This window comes from Typopeltis vanoorti, chromosome 10 (genome assembly GCF_054136105.1).
Source record: "Typopeltis vanoorti isolate ZY-2024b chromosome 10, IOZ_Tvanoo_1.0, whole genome shotgun sequence".
Taxonomy (NCBI): domain Eukaryota; kingdom Metazoa; phylum Arthropoda; class Arachnida; order Uropygi; family Thelyphonidae; genus Typopeltis; species Typopeltis vanoorti.
This window is the reverse complement of record NC_143558.1, coordinates 34,758,519-34,773,574: the sequence shown is the minus strand read 5'-3', so window position 1 is coordinate 34,773,574 and position 15,056 is coordinate 34,758,519. Positions and strand designations below refer to the sequence as shown.

Genomic DNA, 15,056 nt, shown 5'->3' with positions numbered 1-15,056 from the left:
ACCAGAAATATAATATTCATAAACCATATAAAAATCGAGCATACAACAGAATACAAATATTTAGCTACCTACTTTGCTGCATATGGAAAACAAGATCAAGAAATAAAAATAAGAATCGCCATAGCTAAAGATGCCTTTTGGAAAAATAAAGATCTGCTCAGAAGTTCTGTTGGTATAGAGACAAAGAAAAGAATAATAAGAACATTAGTTTAGCCACTTTTCACATCTGGAAGTGAGACCTGGGTATTCAAGCAGAGAGTAAGACAACAGATAGAGGTCTTTTAAATGTGGTGCTACAGAAGAGTCCTGAAAAACTTATGGACAGAGCATGTGACAAGTATAGAAGTACTACAGAGAATGAAAACACAGAAATTTTTATTGCAGGAAATGATCCAGAGAAAGATGAGAAGGGCAGGACATGTATTGAGGAGATCAGCAGGACAGAGGAGGCTGACATGTATTGAGGGGATCAGTAGGACAGAGGACACTAATAGCTTTAGAAGGGAAAGATTATGAAAAGAGTATCAAGAGATAAAAAATGACATTATTTGATGATATAAGATCATGGACAGGTTCATCTGACTATTCTGAAACAAAAAGAAGAGTTGCTAACAGAGAGGACTGGAAGGATATGGTGCTGCACCCTCTCATTGAGAAAGCTACATGAAGAAGAAGAAGAAGAATGGAAATATACTTCTTCTGCTTCATGAAATATTGTTTGCCTTTTGCCAGTCTACAAATTTACTTTTTTATTTCAAAGTAAACGTAATTTCATTAATTTTTAAACTACGCTTTATTTATTCTTTATTTATTTAATTTATTATCCTCAGAATTCAAGCCTGAGGAGTCTTTTGATTCTATAGAGATCTGATGTTAATAATAATGTCATAATTTTAAAGAGTTTAGGTTTCTGTTTCCAGATGGCACCGCTGTAGCAATCCATTGTTATCGTATAGTAATGACTTCCTCAAGTAGTAAGAGCGATTTTCCGTTAGAAATTCAGGAATGCCTTGAAACTTTTCACAGCTCTTTAACATCTGTTGAAGATGCGTTGCAGCCTTTTTTTGATGTCAGTCTTATAGATCTGCATGCGAAGGTGAGGTAGTTTAAATTAAACGAACGTTATGCTAAGAATCTCAACTTAATACCACGTGGTTTTATATTACACCCATGGTAGTTCGCGTATTTAGATAATTTGCACATTTATTTTTCTCTCCCTCTTTTTTGCATACTGATTTCCATCTCTTAGTGCTGGCTGCTTTGCTGATAACGATTTCTTTCCCTGGGCAGGAGTTATTGGCTATACCCAGTAGTCGAAATTATTTGCGTTTGAATTCCCCCCTCCCCTCTAGCGCACAAAGCCTTGATATATATATATATATATATATATATTAAATATTTACATTTGTTGATTAAAAGCTTTGTTGATTCATTTGTCTATTTCCATGTTTAATTTACCGTCTTCACTAAAAATCGTGCCTAAGTAGCTGAAATGTTTTACTTGTTCTCTAGGTTCTCCATTGACAAGGCAGTTATATTTCTGCCTATTTTCATTGTCTTTGACTTTTTAATGCTGACTTTCATACCATATCTATTACAAAAGTTATTCACTTTAGACATCTATAAAATTCTTTAAGTAACTTAAATGTTTCTTTAATCCCCTCCTTTTTTGCCTATGAACAAATTTTTGCAATCCACAAATATTCAATCTATCCTTATAGGAAGCATTCTACAGACTTCTCACTATCTTGGTTACTTGCCTCTGATCCTCTTCACCACTTCCTCACCCCAAGAAACTCAGGTGACCAGGCACAGTAATCCAGATGTGGTCATATCAAGGCATTATAAAAAGGAATGATAACTCCTTTATCTCTGCTTGTTAGTATATTCTTCAACAACTAAGTAATCCCGTGAGTTATTGTGGCTACTTTAGCAGCATGCCCTCTAAACTTCAACTCTCTATCTACGACTTCCAAATACCTGACTTCATCAACTTCCTGGAGTACAGTTCCATTAATGTGGTACACAGCTTGTAATCTTTGTATCCCAAAATGCATACACAAAATGTCTTGCACTTTTCCACATTAAATTGGCATCCATTATGTTTTGTCCAATAGTGTCAGCATATTTAAATATCTTGCAAGCTCTCTGTATCACCTTAATTAACTATTACCCTACCTAACTTTGCATCATCAGCAAACAGGTGAATATATCCCTTCAAATTATTTCCTGTATCATTTATGTACAAATTAAACAGTAATGGTGCAAGTACAGAGCCTTCTGACACCACTGATCACCTGCCTTCTCTTGAATTCTGCTTCTCCATATACTACTTTTTGATATTTGTGCATCAGGCTATCCTTTTATCCATATCACCAGTTTCATATCCATTCCCATTTGTTGCAGTTTGGGTAACAGAGTTCCACATGGTATTCTGTCAAACACATTTGCAAAATCCAGCAGTATCGTTGTGTAGCTATTATAAAGAGTTTTGTTTCAATAATGCAATACCATGAGTTGGCATAATGAAAAGAATTCTAAAAACAGAAGAAAACTCATGTAAGAACTTTATTATTATAGAATTGTTGTCTAAGGGGTGCTTAAGGGTCCAAGCTGTATAACTGAGAGGAGACCTCCACATAGCCTTTAAAGGAATGCGGAGAACCGACCAGGGCTTCTGACCTAATGTCCAGTCCTCACCTTCTCGTGGTGCACCCTGTTGGATATCTACTTGGATACTGAACGGACGAGGATGGGCTGGCAATTTGGGATTTAGCCTACCAAATTGTATTCTTATTGGTTAAACCAAAATATTGAATGATTGTACAACATGACAAAATTTCATGCCGGCTGGGGCATCGCCCTGTTAAACAAAGCTCCCGTTGTTTTCGCCAGAGAACCAGGGCGAACAGCGAAAAGTCAGCTACTGGAACAAATCTGAAAATAAACCCCAACTCAACATCACCAGAGTTAAAGATCGGTACTATCAACGTAAGAAGCCTGAATGGCAAAGAAATGGAGCTAGCTGAGGAATTAGATAAGTACCAGATCGACATAATAGGGGTGACTGAAACAAAAAAGACCAAAACTGGTGAGATCTTTCTGAGCAATAAATACAAAATGTTATATTCAGGCAATGACAATCAAGGAAAAGAAGTAGTAGCCATAGTACTCAACACAAAATACGAGGCTAATCTTCTTGAATGGCAGTCGGTCTCAAGTAGAGTAATGTGGGCAAATATGAGAATGGGGAACTGGAAAATGAGACTTATTTATGCCTATGGTCCCACAGAAGGTTCTACTAAGGTAAAAGTGGAGGAATTTTTTGAGGCTTTAGAAAAAGCAACTGACACAATGAAAAGGGAAAAGTTGGTCTTTGTTGGGGATCTAAATAGCAGAGTAGGAAGTGATTGACAGTCTTACAAAAATATTTTGGGAAAATTTGGAGAAAAGAGCAAAGCTAATAATAATGGCAAATATCTGTTGGATTTCTGCTCAGGACATGGACTGGTTATTACTAATACCATGTTCCAACATAAAAATGTGCACAAATTCACATGGAGAGAAGAGGCTAGTGTTGGATTCTGATTATGTAGATATTAGAGTAATTATTATTTGCTTCAGAATCCAACATGATCTTCTATCACAAAGGCTACATTTGTAAATATTATTTAATGTAAATAACTTAAATTGTAATTTGATATCATGTAATTACCTTAATTATATCTAATATTTAATTGGTTAATCAAAGATATGTGTTAATAGTAATAAGAATCTGTATTAAATATTATTAAGCTATTTTATTTATTGTTATGTCAATATTATAAGAACTTGTATTTGTAATTTAACTACGCATTTATTGAAATGCAAATATTCTATTTATTCTTGTTTGTGAAAGTTTAACGTTATGTAATAACTGAATGTAGTGGTATAACCTTATGTAACGTTAGCGAAAATGTTTACGTTTATTTGTTGTCATGGAAACGCGTGAAATAAACGAGCGCGAGTGGAACAAAGCGAGGGCTGGACAAAGAATAATAAAAAAATATAAGAGGTAACAAGAGAGAGTTGGGACGGAAACTTGGAAGTGAAAGGAAGCAAGGGCATAAACTAGAGAAGTAGAAGTAAATGAAAGGTTCTTAAGGGCAGGAGTTAAGAGGATAATTTTTATGAGTGAGCTAGGATGAAGTGAATTTTATAGTTAGCTGAAAGTGAAGCCAGCAGTAATAATAAAAGGGAAATTGATGCTGTAATCGGATAATATAAAAAGCTGGACGTTCAAGGAAGAATTCTGAATAAACCCAGTTGGTCTAGAATTGCGGCTTATTTCCGATTTGCCCTAAGGAGACCCACACAGTGTTTTAATTAGTTTGAGTGGTAACAAGGATAGTTGAAGTACCCTGCAGTCGATGTCTGGATTTCTGAAGCGTGATTGATAGTGTTTTAATTATAACTGTGGATAAGTCTTGTAGATGTGTTCTTAAGTGAAATAAAAATAATTTAAAAGTTTGCTCACAACGTATTTGATGTACTAGGAACTATTTCCGGTAAGGACTATCTTAGTGTATCATTTCAATGCTTGAAGAATTGAGTGTTAATTATGCTACGCTTAACCTAACCTCAACTGTGGAAACTCTTCGTGATTGAGAGTTGAAGTTAAGAATTCTTAGAGAGATATTTTCAGCTATTAGTGCCTGCGATATTTTGAACTTATAGCATGACTGAGAAGTGTGTGAAAACTGATTAGATAGGAAGTTCTATTATATTTATATATGTGTAGGAACTTTGTAACTCAGAAGCTGAGAAAGTGTATGCGAAGGCTTGGAAGGTTGAACTAATGTGATTGACTTGGCTTAATGTTTGACTTGTTTTTATTGTTTAAATTAGAAGTAGAATTTATGTATGTGTTATATAGCTTATATTAAATGTTTGTTTTTGTTAATCAAAAGTTGTATTTTGCCTGAATATCTTTTACTGCACCATTCATAAAATATTCGAACCAAAGCGGGTAAATTAAGTAAGTCAAATATACTCGGCCAGTATATATATTAAGGAGAAATAGTTGAGGGTTGATTTTTCTTCAATTCTTGAACTAATTCAGATATAGAGTGGCGCAGTCTTTAAATATAAATTTTCTCTATATTTGAATTAGAAACCAACTAGCAACTATTTTTAGGTTAAGAACATCATAGTAAATAACATGTCGGATGCAAGGAACAGATTAAGACGAAGTAGGATCCAACACTAGGAATAAGAAAAGTCTCATTGACTATGTTATTGTTGATAGTGATGTTTTCTCCCTGGTGCAGAACACCAGAGTGTACAGAGAATTTGAAATTGGAAGTGATCACTATTTAGTCTTGAGCAGGATAAAATTGAATTTCATATTGAAAAGAATAACATGTAAAAAAGTTTTAAAGCGAATAAAAGTTGAGCAGCTCTCAGATGTGAGCTGTAGACTAAAATACACAAAGATTATTGAAGAAAAAATGATAGTTTGAGAACATGAATCAAACCTTGGAGATTCAGTGGCAAACTCTGAAGAAAACATTGATTGATTCGGCCAAAGAGGCATGTGGTGAAGTTGTCTAAGGATAAAAAAAATTAGAACTCCCTGGTGGACACAGGAAGTTAAAGAGGCAGTGAAGGAAAAGAAGAAAGCATACCAAAAGTTCCTGTCAAATAAGTCAGCTTGTGCTCTTAGAGAATATAGAGACAAATGCAAGAATGCTAAAAACTGTGTAAAACTAGCTAAACAAAAGTCATGGGAGGACTTTCGCAAGAATATAGAAAATAAATATCAAGAAGGTGGCAAAATATTCTGGAGGTTGTTGAAGAAGCTTAAGAATGGAGGAAAGAGTGCTATAAAAGGAATTAGAGATGATAAAGGTGACATGAAAATGGGAGAAAAAGATATCCTTGAAGTATGGAGTAATTACTTTGAAAAACTGCTAAATGAAACAAGCAGTGATGATAGCACAGTGGTAAAAAACACTGACCAGGCATGCAGTCAGGAATGCTTATCCATACTTGAAGTAGAAAAAGCCATCAAAAGCTTAAAATGTGGAAAGGCAGCAGGAGTAGATGATATTCGACCAGAAATGCTGAAGTATGGTGGTATGAGAGTCTTACAGTGGCTGCACTGCATAGTTCAGAAAGCCTGGACAGAGGGACGAATTCCCGATGATTGGAGTAGAGCTCTTATAGTACCCATATATAAAAAAGGGAAATAAAACTGCTTGTGAGAATTACAGAGGTATTTCCCTACTGAGTGTTCCTGGCAAGATCTATGCAAGTATACTTGAGAAACGGTTGAGAAGAATTGTGGAAGAAAAGCTTGGTGAAGAACAAGCTGGATTCAGGTCAAATAGAGGCTGTCAGGATCAGATCTTCACTTTACGACAAATAGTTGAGAAAGCATGGGAATATAACAAAGATCTGTATTTAAGTTTTGTCGATCTGGAAAAGGCATATGACAAGGTGCCAAGAGAGAAGCTATTCAATACGCTGCAGTTATATGGTGTCAATGGGGCATTATATCAAGCAATACTTAGTCTTTATTTGAGTTGTAAGTTAGCAGTTAGAATTGAAGGAAGTACAGGAAGATGGTTTAATGTTAAATCTGGTGTGAGACAAGGATGTACATTATCCCCTTAGTTATTCATTATCTATATGGATCACATTATGAAGGAATGTGATATTAAACCTGATATCAAAATTGGAGATGTTAATGTCAGCTCTTTGCTTTATGCGGATGATGTTATACTTCTAAATAAATCTGCTACAAGTCTGCAAGATTCTCTGACTAAATTGAATAGCTGTTGTAATAGATATGGTATGAAGGTCAGCAATAAAAAGACAAAGACAATGAAAATAGGCAGAATCATTGAAAATGTCAACTGTGTTGTGAATGGAGAACCTGTGGAACAAGTAAAACATTTCAGCTATTTAGGCACGATTTTTACTGAAATGGTAAATTAAATATAGAAATAGACAACAGAATCAGCAAAGCTGGTATGGTGGGAAGTCAATTGAATAAATTCATATGGAATAAGAGAGAAATTAGTCGCAACACGGATCTTATGGATCTGAGAGCTGGGTCAGAAGTAAAACACTTGACTGAAGACTAGAGACAGCAGATATGAGAGTCCTGAGAAAGATTATAGGCGTGAACAGATGGCATCAATGGCAATATCATATTAAAAACGAGGATGTTAGGTAAGAACTTCACATTGTCAGCATCCAGGAATGTGTTAGCAGAGCTAATCTCAGGTGGTATGGTCACTTAAACAGAATGGGCGAGGAAAGATTAGCAAAACAAGTGTTCTCTGCCAGGTTGGCAGCAAAACGACCCAGAGGAAGACCAAGATATAGGTGGATTGATATGGTACAAAGTGCTTTAGACGATAGAAATATAAGATCTGATATGTTGGAGTGTTGACAAGTAACAGACTGATTTGATGGAAAATTGTAGATAGGAAATTAATAATGATGTAATTTTTTTCATGTAGTACTATCATATCCTGTACACCCCTTGAGGGTACATGGCAGGAATTTGATGATGATGAATTGTTGTCTAAGTATCACAGGCATCGTCAATATCAGATCACTAATTAAACAATAGGAGACAATTCTAAAAAGTGCCACCTGAGTAGTTAATGTAAGATAACTAAATGAGATCAATAATTTCCAAACTTATTAAATAAAAACTTGTATAAATATATATACAGAAACAAAATAAAGTTAGTACTTTTTAAATCTGCTAATTTTTTCTATCTCCCACAAAGGGGATAGACATAGACCATCAGATCTCTTTATGATAGGAAAATGAAGTAAAGTTTCACGTTTCTTTATGAAGATGTTCTATGTGGAAACAACTTTTCTGAAGGACTTTTGTCTTGTTCCAATAAACTGTTTAGTGTCGATAATATGCTCTACAAGTCCAGATTGTTCAGGCTCATGGTATTTATTAATAAGACTTGTATTCTTCTAGTCAAATAAAGAGAGATATTGGTTGGATACCTAGAAAACTGAGAGGTGGAAGCTTGTCTTTAGAAGCGAGAAAGGGGGGATTTTTTTTGATGGGCATTCACTAATGCTGTGCATTTAAGAGATAGGAATGGAAGTTATTTCTCTACTTTCTTTTCCTCCGAGTTACAACAGTTTCTTTCCAAATTAAATTGACTTCATCCCAGGATCTGATTCGCTTTTTCAATGAAGAATCCTTAAAAATCCATTAGATAAAAAAGTTGAATTAATATGTTGTAATAATTTCTGTAAAACTTTGTCTGAAGAACATAAAGAATGAGCATGATGTACTCAAGTCTTAATTGTTCCAGCCTTTTGACTAGGATGGTGATGAGATTCAGCATGGAAATAACTGCCTGTATGAGTCTTCTTCCAAAATGAAAAATGTAGGCTACCATATTGTTTATGAAGAATTAGATGATCTAAAAAGGCTAATTGGTTATGTACTTCTTCTAAGGTGAATTGAATCCTTAGATGAAGTGCATTTAATTTGGAAAGAAATTGCTGTAACTCAGAGGAAGAGCCATACCAACTTGCAAAAATATCATCCACAAATCTGTTGTGTAGGTTTAGGTGAAATGTTTTGAAAAATACGTTGTTCAAAGTGTTCCATGAAGAAGTTAGCAATAGTAGAAGAAATAAGATTGTCCATGACTGTTCCTTCGATTTGTTGATATAAATTGTTTTTAAAGGAGAAATAACTATAATGTGTTACAAAATCAAATAGTTCAACAATATTTGAAAGAAGTTCTTGACCATCTATTCTGGTTATTTTTCTTGAACAAAATGTACAAACAAAAAAAGAACAAAATGTACAAACAGATAGGGGGGACTGTAGGTTCCACCCTCTCATCTCTCTTGCCAATTTTTAGATGGATAATTTTGAAAAATGAGCCATAGACTCAGCCTCTCTCAAACCTTTTATCTGCTAAGATATGTAGATGATGTGTTCTCTATTTGGCATCGTGGGCCAGATACATTACTCTTTTCTCAGTCACCTCAACAGCCTACATCCAAGAATCCAGTTTATGATGGAAAAGGAAAATAACAATAGTTTACCCTTCCTATATATACTATATACAGTTTTCTATATACAGTGAAGGAACGGTTACCTAATGGTAACCGTTCCTTCACTGTATATAGAAAACCTACTCACACAGGCAGATTCATGAACTCTCCCACCACCACCACCCCTCTCAACAGTATGGCATTATTAAAACTACCAAGAGAGCCTAAAATCTTTGTTCCAGTGGAACCACCCTTTCAACCGAACTCATACACAACACCTTCCTTTCCAATGGCTACAGCGATTACAGAATTAAAAAAATAATCAGCTCCTCCCCCATTCCCTGGCCATTTCTTCAGAAGGAGTTCAGAAATGCCATCACCATACCCTACATCCATGGTACATCAGAAAAAAATAGCCAGATCCTTAAAGTACAACCTCCACACAGCTTTTAAGCCCCACCATAAACTTGCTACCCTTATCCGTTCGACCAAAGATCAGCTCGCTTCTCTCTCAGTGTCTGGACCCTGTTCCTGCAAGCTGGCTTACTTTGGGCAGACAGGTAGATCAGCAACCATCTGCTCAACTCGTTCATTGCCAATCACGCGATATCGCATGGACGTCACTATCAAGTTTCTAAACTAAATAAAAAAAAATAAAAAAAATTTGGCCACCACACGAAATTCCAATTTTCAGTTTGGCAATGAACGTGTTAAAAGAACACAAATCATACATCTGCAATCATGGCTATGGTCAGTCTGGCCTAGCAGACCATGTTTTGGATACAATCCGCAGGATCTCCTGGGAAAAAACCGCCATCCTCCACCATAGTAAATTCAAAAAAGAAAGACTATTTTTAGAATCTGTGGCAGCACTCAGAAATCAACCAAATTTAAGTAAATATGGTTGCATAAAACTTCCCAAAATTTGGGAAACATTAATTATCAGAGATCCCACCTTACATCCTAGGCCACCCTACAAACACCCATAGAGGGCACACCACCTAGATAGGACTTTAAGAGTCACCCACATATTTCACTCAGTATTGTGTTGTATTTGAGTGTGTGTTACATTTGTTTGTTTTTTTTGTAATCCCTGAAGACGTCTCAGACTGGATGAAATATTGGAAGAATTAAAATCAGTTTTAATCCTTTCTGAGTGCTGTATATATTCTAATAAGCCTCCAACATGAAGTTCTTCTTGAAGTAATTCAGTAGTGTGAGATAAAGGAATATTAGTAAACAAGGATATATCTAAATTAATTATATTATCAGAAGCATCCAGATGAAGATCAGAAATTTTATTTTTAAAATCCAAAGCGTTTATGTAAGTAATAGTAAAACAGCAAAAATATTTGAATGAAGCAAAGAGATTCTTAGCCAGTCCAAGAAGATCAAAAACAGAAGAGTTTGTTTGATATTCACTGACAGCGAGATATTGGAGTAAACATGTGAACATTTGTTGTATAGAAATTATGGAGACAAAAACATTGTATTAGAGCAATTACTTACAATTTAGAAAAATAACCCTTGATGTTTCAACCTCTATATCAAGATCATCATCAGGAAATATGTATATATGAACTAAAACACAAATTGCATCACTGTACACGTAAGTAAGCTAAGTATGACTGTTTTGTTAACCATTATTTACACTAGCCAGGCCTCTGGTGATGGAAGGGAAGAGTAAAATTTAAATTAATTAATTAAACAAAAAAATAAGTTATAATAAGATGCAAAAAAAAAAAAAAAATTAAAGTGGAAATACAACAATCGCTACTTTTTGACCTCTTTGAATAACAGGATGGGGAAGTTAACAAGTAGCAATTTAATGGGGAAAATTCTTTATTCTACATATCACATATAGGTATGTAGCCGCACACTGCATATGTAGCATAGCATCTATTTATGACTTTTCGTTACCACCTACTATATCGCACATTTTTAGTACTGCTATGAATAATGTAAGAGTGGATAAAAAGATTTAAACTAACTGGTTATAGGTTGGAAAGTGGTCACTATCCACTAGCCATTCAGGTTAACAGCTCAGTTAATCACGTGAGATAAAAGTATCAGTAAGAAATTGAAGAACTTTATGATTACTATCTTTATTCTATACAGAAATTTAAAAAAAAAAAAAAAAAGTAAAAAATTTTTTTTGTATATTATATGTGATTATAAAAACAAATGTATATTTTCTTTATTTTCAGTTAAGTCCTTTGGAGAAGGCAAAATTGCATCTAACAGGACTTTATGCCTTTAATGCACTATTTTGGAGTAAGTGTGTCATGAATTATCTGTGTTATATTACTATAAGTTACTTCAAAAATTCTGAAATAAAATTGTTTAGAGTGGGGGGGGGGTAATGTGAATTTTTACTCTCCAAACATTAATGAACTACTACTTTGGTATTGGATTTTTCTCATTGTATAAGAATGAACAATTGTCTTGAAATATTGTTTTGTCATACAACATCCATGAGTTTCATTTATCTTATGTAAGATGTTAATCATTGAAGCTTGAAAACTGAAACCTATATCCAGCTTTAGATATAACTGGTATAATTTAGATTATTGGTGAGGAAGATTAAGGGAAATGGAAAAAGAGCACATATATGAATAGACATTGGAAGCAAGGTGAAAAAAAAAGAAGAAAAAAAAAATATATACCTTTTCATCTTGTGTTCAATGTCTGTTCATAAATATCTAATAAACGATTGCCAATATGGATTCTGCTACTGTCGATCAGCAAGGATTCTGCTTGCCTAAGTTATCAATCTCTGTACCATAGAATCAGCTGATTGCGATCATGGATAATATCAATCAGCTATTGTTATCAAAATCAGTCAGTCCCAAACACATAAGCACTAAAAAATTAAATTTAAAATGAATTAAAAAATAATCCAGCTATTATAATCAAAGTTCCGTTTATTGTTTTCAAAATCCTCGAATGTTTAGCCTTTTGCATCTCAGAATTAGAACTTTAAGGGTTAATCAGGAGAAAATTTGACAAAGAACATTTGTCAAAATCTGACTTTTGTGTTAATCTTCTTTAAATCTTATTCTTCCATCAATCTTAAATCTTTCAGGCAAATGCAGGTGGGTATAAATATCGAATTGTGATTTTTCAAGTTTATTTTCATGCTCTCTTTCAGTAAGTGAATTTGACGTGCTTGTTAAAACAGCCCTTAACATTATGGCAGAAGCAAGTAAAAAATGTAAAGATTTATCTTTTCAAGAAAAGCAAAGAATTTTGGAGTGCTATGATAAGTTGCCCAAAATGAGTCAGCATAGTGCAGCTGTACATTTAAAATTTTCATAACCACTCTTGTGTAAGATCTTAAAAAAAAACAGATCAAGCATTGAAACTTGAGCTCTTACTAATGAGAACATAGATCAGAAGAGAGCCCGATCTGGTAAGGATGCTCAAGTTGAATCAGCATTAAAAATTTGGTTTAGTAATGTTTGTGAAAAGAATGCTTCGATTAATGTGCCTTTGATGTGTCAAAAAGCAGAAGAATTTGCAAAAATAATGGACAAAGAAAATTTCACTGCAACTGATGGGTGGTTTAACAGGTTGAAAAAGCGAGAGAATATTGTGTATAAGCATATTCATGGTGAAGAAAATAGTGCTGAATCATGGATTAAGACTGAGTGGCCAAACATTTTTGCTGAATATTCTCCTGGGGATATTATAATGCAGACTCAACAGGACTATTTTCGTGCAATGCCTAAGCATACTTATTTGTTTAAAAATGAAAGTAAAGGATTTAAATCTTCAAAAGAGCGAGTGACAGTGTGCTAATATGAAAGGTGAGAAATGAGAGCTCCTAGTGATTGGAAAAAGTAAAAATCCTCAATGTATTAAAGATGTCAAAAGTTTGCCTGTTGATTACTGTTCTAGGGCAAATGCTTGGATGACTAATGAAATATAAGCTCCCATCATTTAGTCCAGTTTGTCCTGTGACTTTGCAACTGGATTGCCAGTTTTCCAGTTGGACTCGCACTGTGTGTGATGGTGGAGGATTCTTTATTTTCCAACTGTGCAAGTAATGCTGGAGTACTATAGGTCTCTGTTCTTTTGCCCTCTCTTTTCTTCTATCAGTGACCTACTCTGGTTGATTACTAACCTAATGCAAAGTTTTTGCTGATGATAGCACACTGCCTTTTCATTCAAAACACCATGTACTGCACAATTCACAGCTCCAGAACAACCACTTCCACTATCCCAAAATTCCAGAACAACCACTCCTACTATCCTATATTGCTAGAAAAACACTGTTCTTCCTTATTTCTCCCCTGCCCACAATTCTTCCAGTCTGGCTCAACAACACCCAAATTGCAGATGAGATTGGATAGTAATTTGACTTGGGATTATTCTGTAACCAGACCTCCATTGGCATAAGCACATTACAACTATCACTTCCTTGGCATCAATTCAAAAATTACTATTTCTCTTTTGTTCATGGTGTTACTTTACCTCTGAACAGCTATTAATCTTCAAATCACAACTCTGCCTATGCCCAACCATTGCATACTGTTCTCATATCTGGGGTGGTGCTCATAAGAGCTCCCTAAAAATACTTGATTCAATAAGAGAACAGTTAGTTTGCTAGACACCCATCTCTCACCAATTCACGCCATCTCCTCATACAGTATTCAGTTTCTGCTGCATACATTTTTTTTATAAATACTACTACTCCTATGTTCAACTAAACTGGCATCTATAATTCCTTTACCTTCTGTTAAATCCATTGAAACATGCAGCAACTACTCTCCATCCTTTTTGCTACTGTCCTCTGGAACATCTCCAATTTTATGTGTTTCCCAAGGAATGTAATCTGCAGCTCTTCAAGCTAATGAACAAGTTTCTTCTTGCTCATGCTCTTTGTATGGGATTATCATAAAAAAAACAGTGTTTTTTTAAAGAGGGAGACTGGACAGATAGATTCTGTGATGGCTAAACATGTGAATGTGCAAGTGGTAAGAGTGATTATTATTTCAGCCACACACACTATGCACTTAAATAAGGGACAGCTACTGGTAAAGATATATAATAATCTTTGCACTTGAACCTTGCACAATCAGGGATTTGACTGAGTGTACATACATTCTGTTGTGCAAAGTTCTAGACTGACATCTAAATTTGAATGTTCTTTTCTAAATTTTAAGTTGCATTTTTTAATCCATGTATACCTTGCTTCTTTTATTTTGACTGCTGATTGTATGTTGCTTCAAAATGGATGCAAAGGTGATACGTTTTGTTTTTTATCAAGATCATAAACAAATGTCAGGCTACTTCAGTTGCTTAGGAAGAAGTTAATTCTCTGGCTATCCCTTATGTTTGAAGAATCTCCAAGTTCACCACCAAAATACTTGAACTCTTACATTCAATTGTATTCCATCTTGTCTGAATGATCACTTCATTTTCATGTTTCATGTAAAATAAACTTTCTTCATTGGCATTTATGAAATCCTTTGCACCTGGATTGCCTTACTTTTGTCAATCTGGATAATCTTCAATATCCTGTACACCCCTTGAGGGTACATGTCAAGAGTCAAGATGCTGATCACTCAGGTCATATAATTTATATTAAAATTACAATAAACTTAGAAACATGAATTTTTCTATCAAATAATGAACAACAGAGGGCATTGACCCTATCATAAAACTCTTGACATGTACAGGTATGGCATGTACTTTCTCTATTCTTTGTATTTAGTAAAATATTTAGTCAAGAAGGAGTTTTAAAAAATCCATAACTTCTTAATCAGCTAAATGCAAACTAGCATTTGTGCTAAAACTTCCAAGTTTCTGATAGTGGTAGTGTTGACTTATAAGCTTGCACAATCTTTGCTAACATTTCTGCTATCAGAGACTTTGGTTTCTTATAGAAATTAGTCAGAACACTAAATTAGCTGTATACAAGACAGTGTTCAAGCCAGTTTTAACTTATGGATCTGAGAGCTGGATCAGAAGTAAAATACTTGACCTAAGACTAGAGACTGCAGATATGAGAGTCC

The 15,056-nt window shown here is 34.6% G+C and overlaps 1 protein-coding gene across 1 annotated transcript in view; it reads left to right on the top strand.

The window, feature by feature from the left end:
* The first annotated feature begins 958 nt into the window (after positions 1-958).
* Rrp47 (Ribosomal RNA processing 47) overlaps positions 959-15,056 on the top strand; it is a 33,011-nt gene continuing 18,913 nt past the window's right edge. The window contains exons 1-2 of the mRNA XM_090399559.1: positions 959-1,096; positions 11,244-11,310. Coding sequence (XP_090255685.1) covers positions 959-1,096; positions 11,244-11,310 — 205 coding nt within the window. The remainder of the gene's footprint in view (positions 1,097-11,243; positions 11,311-15,056) is intronic.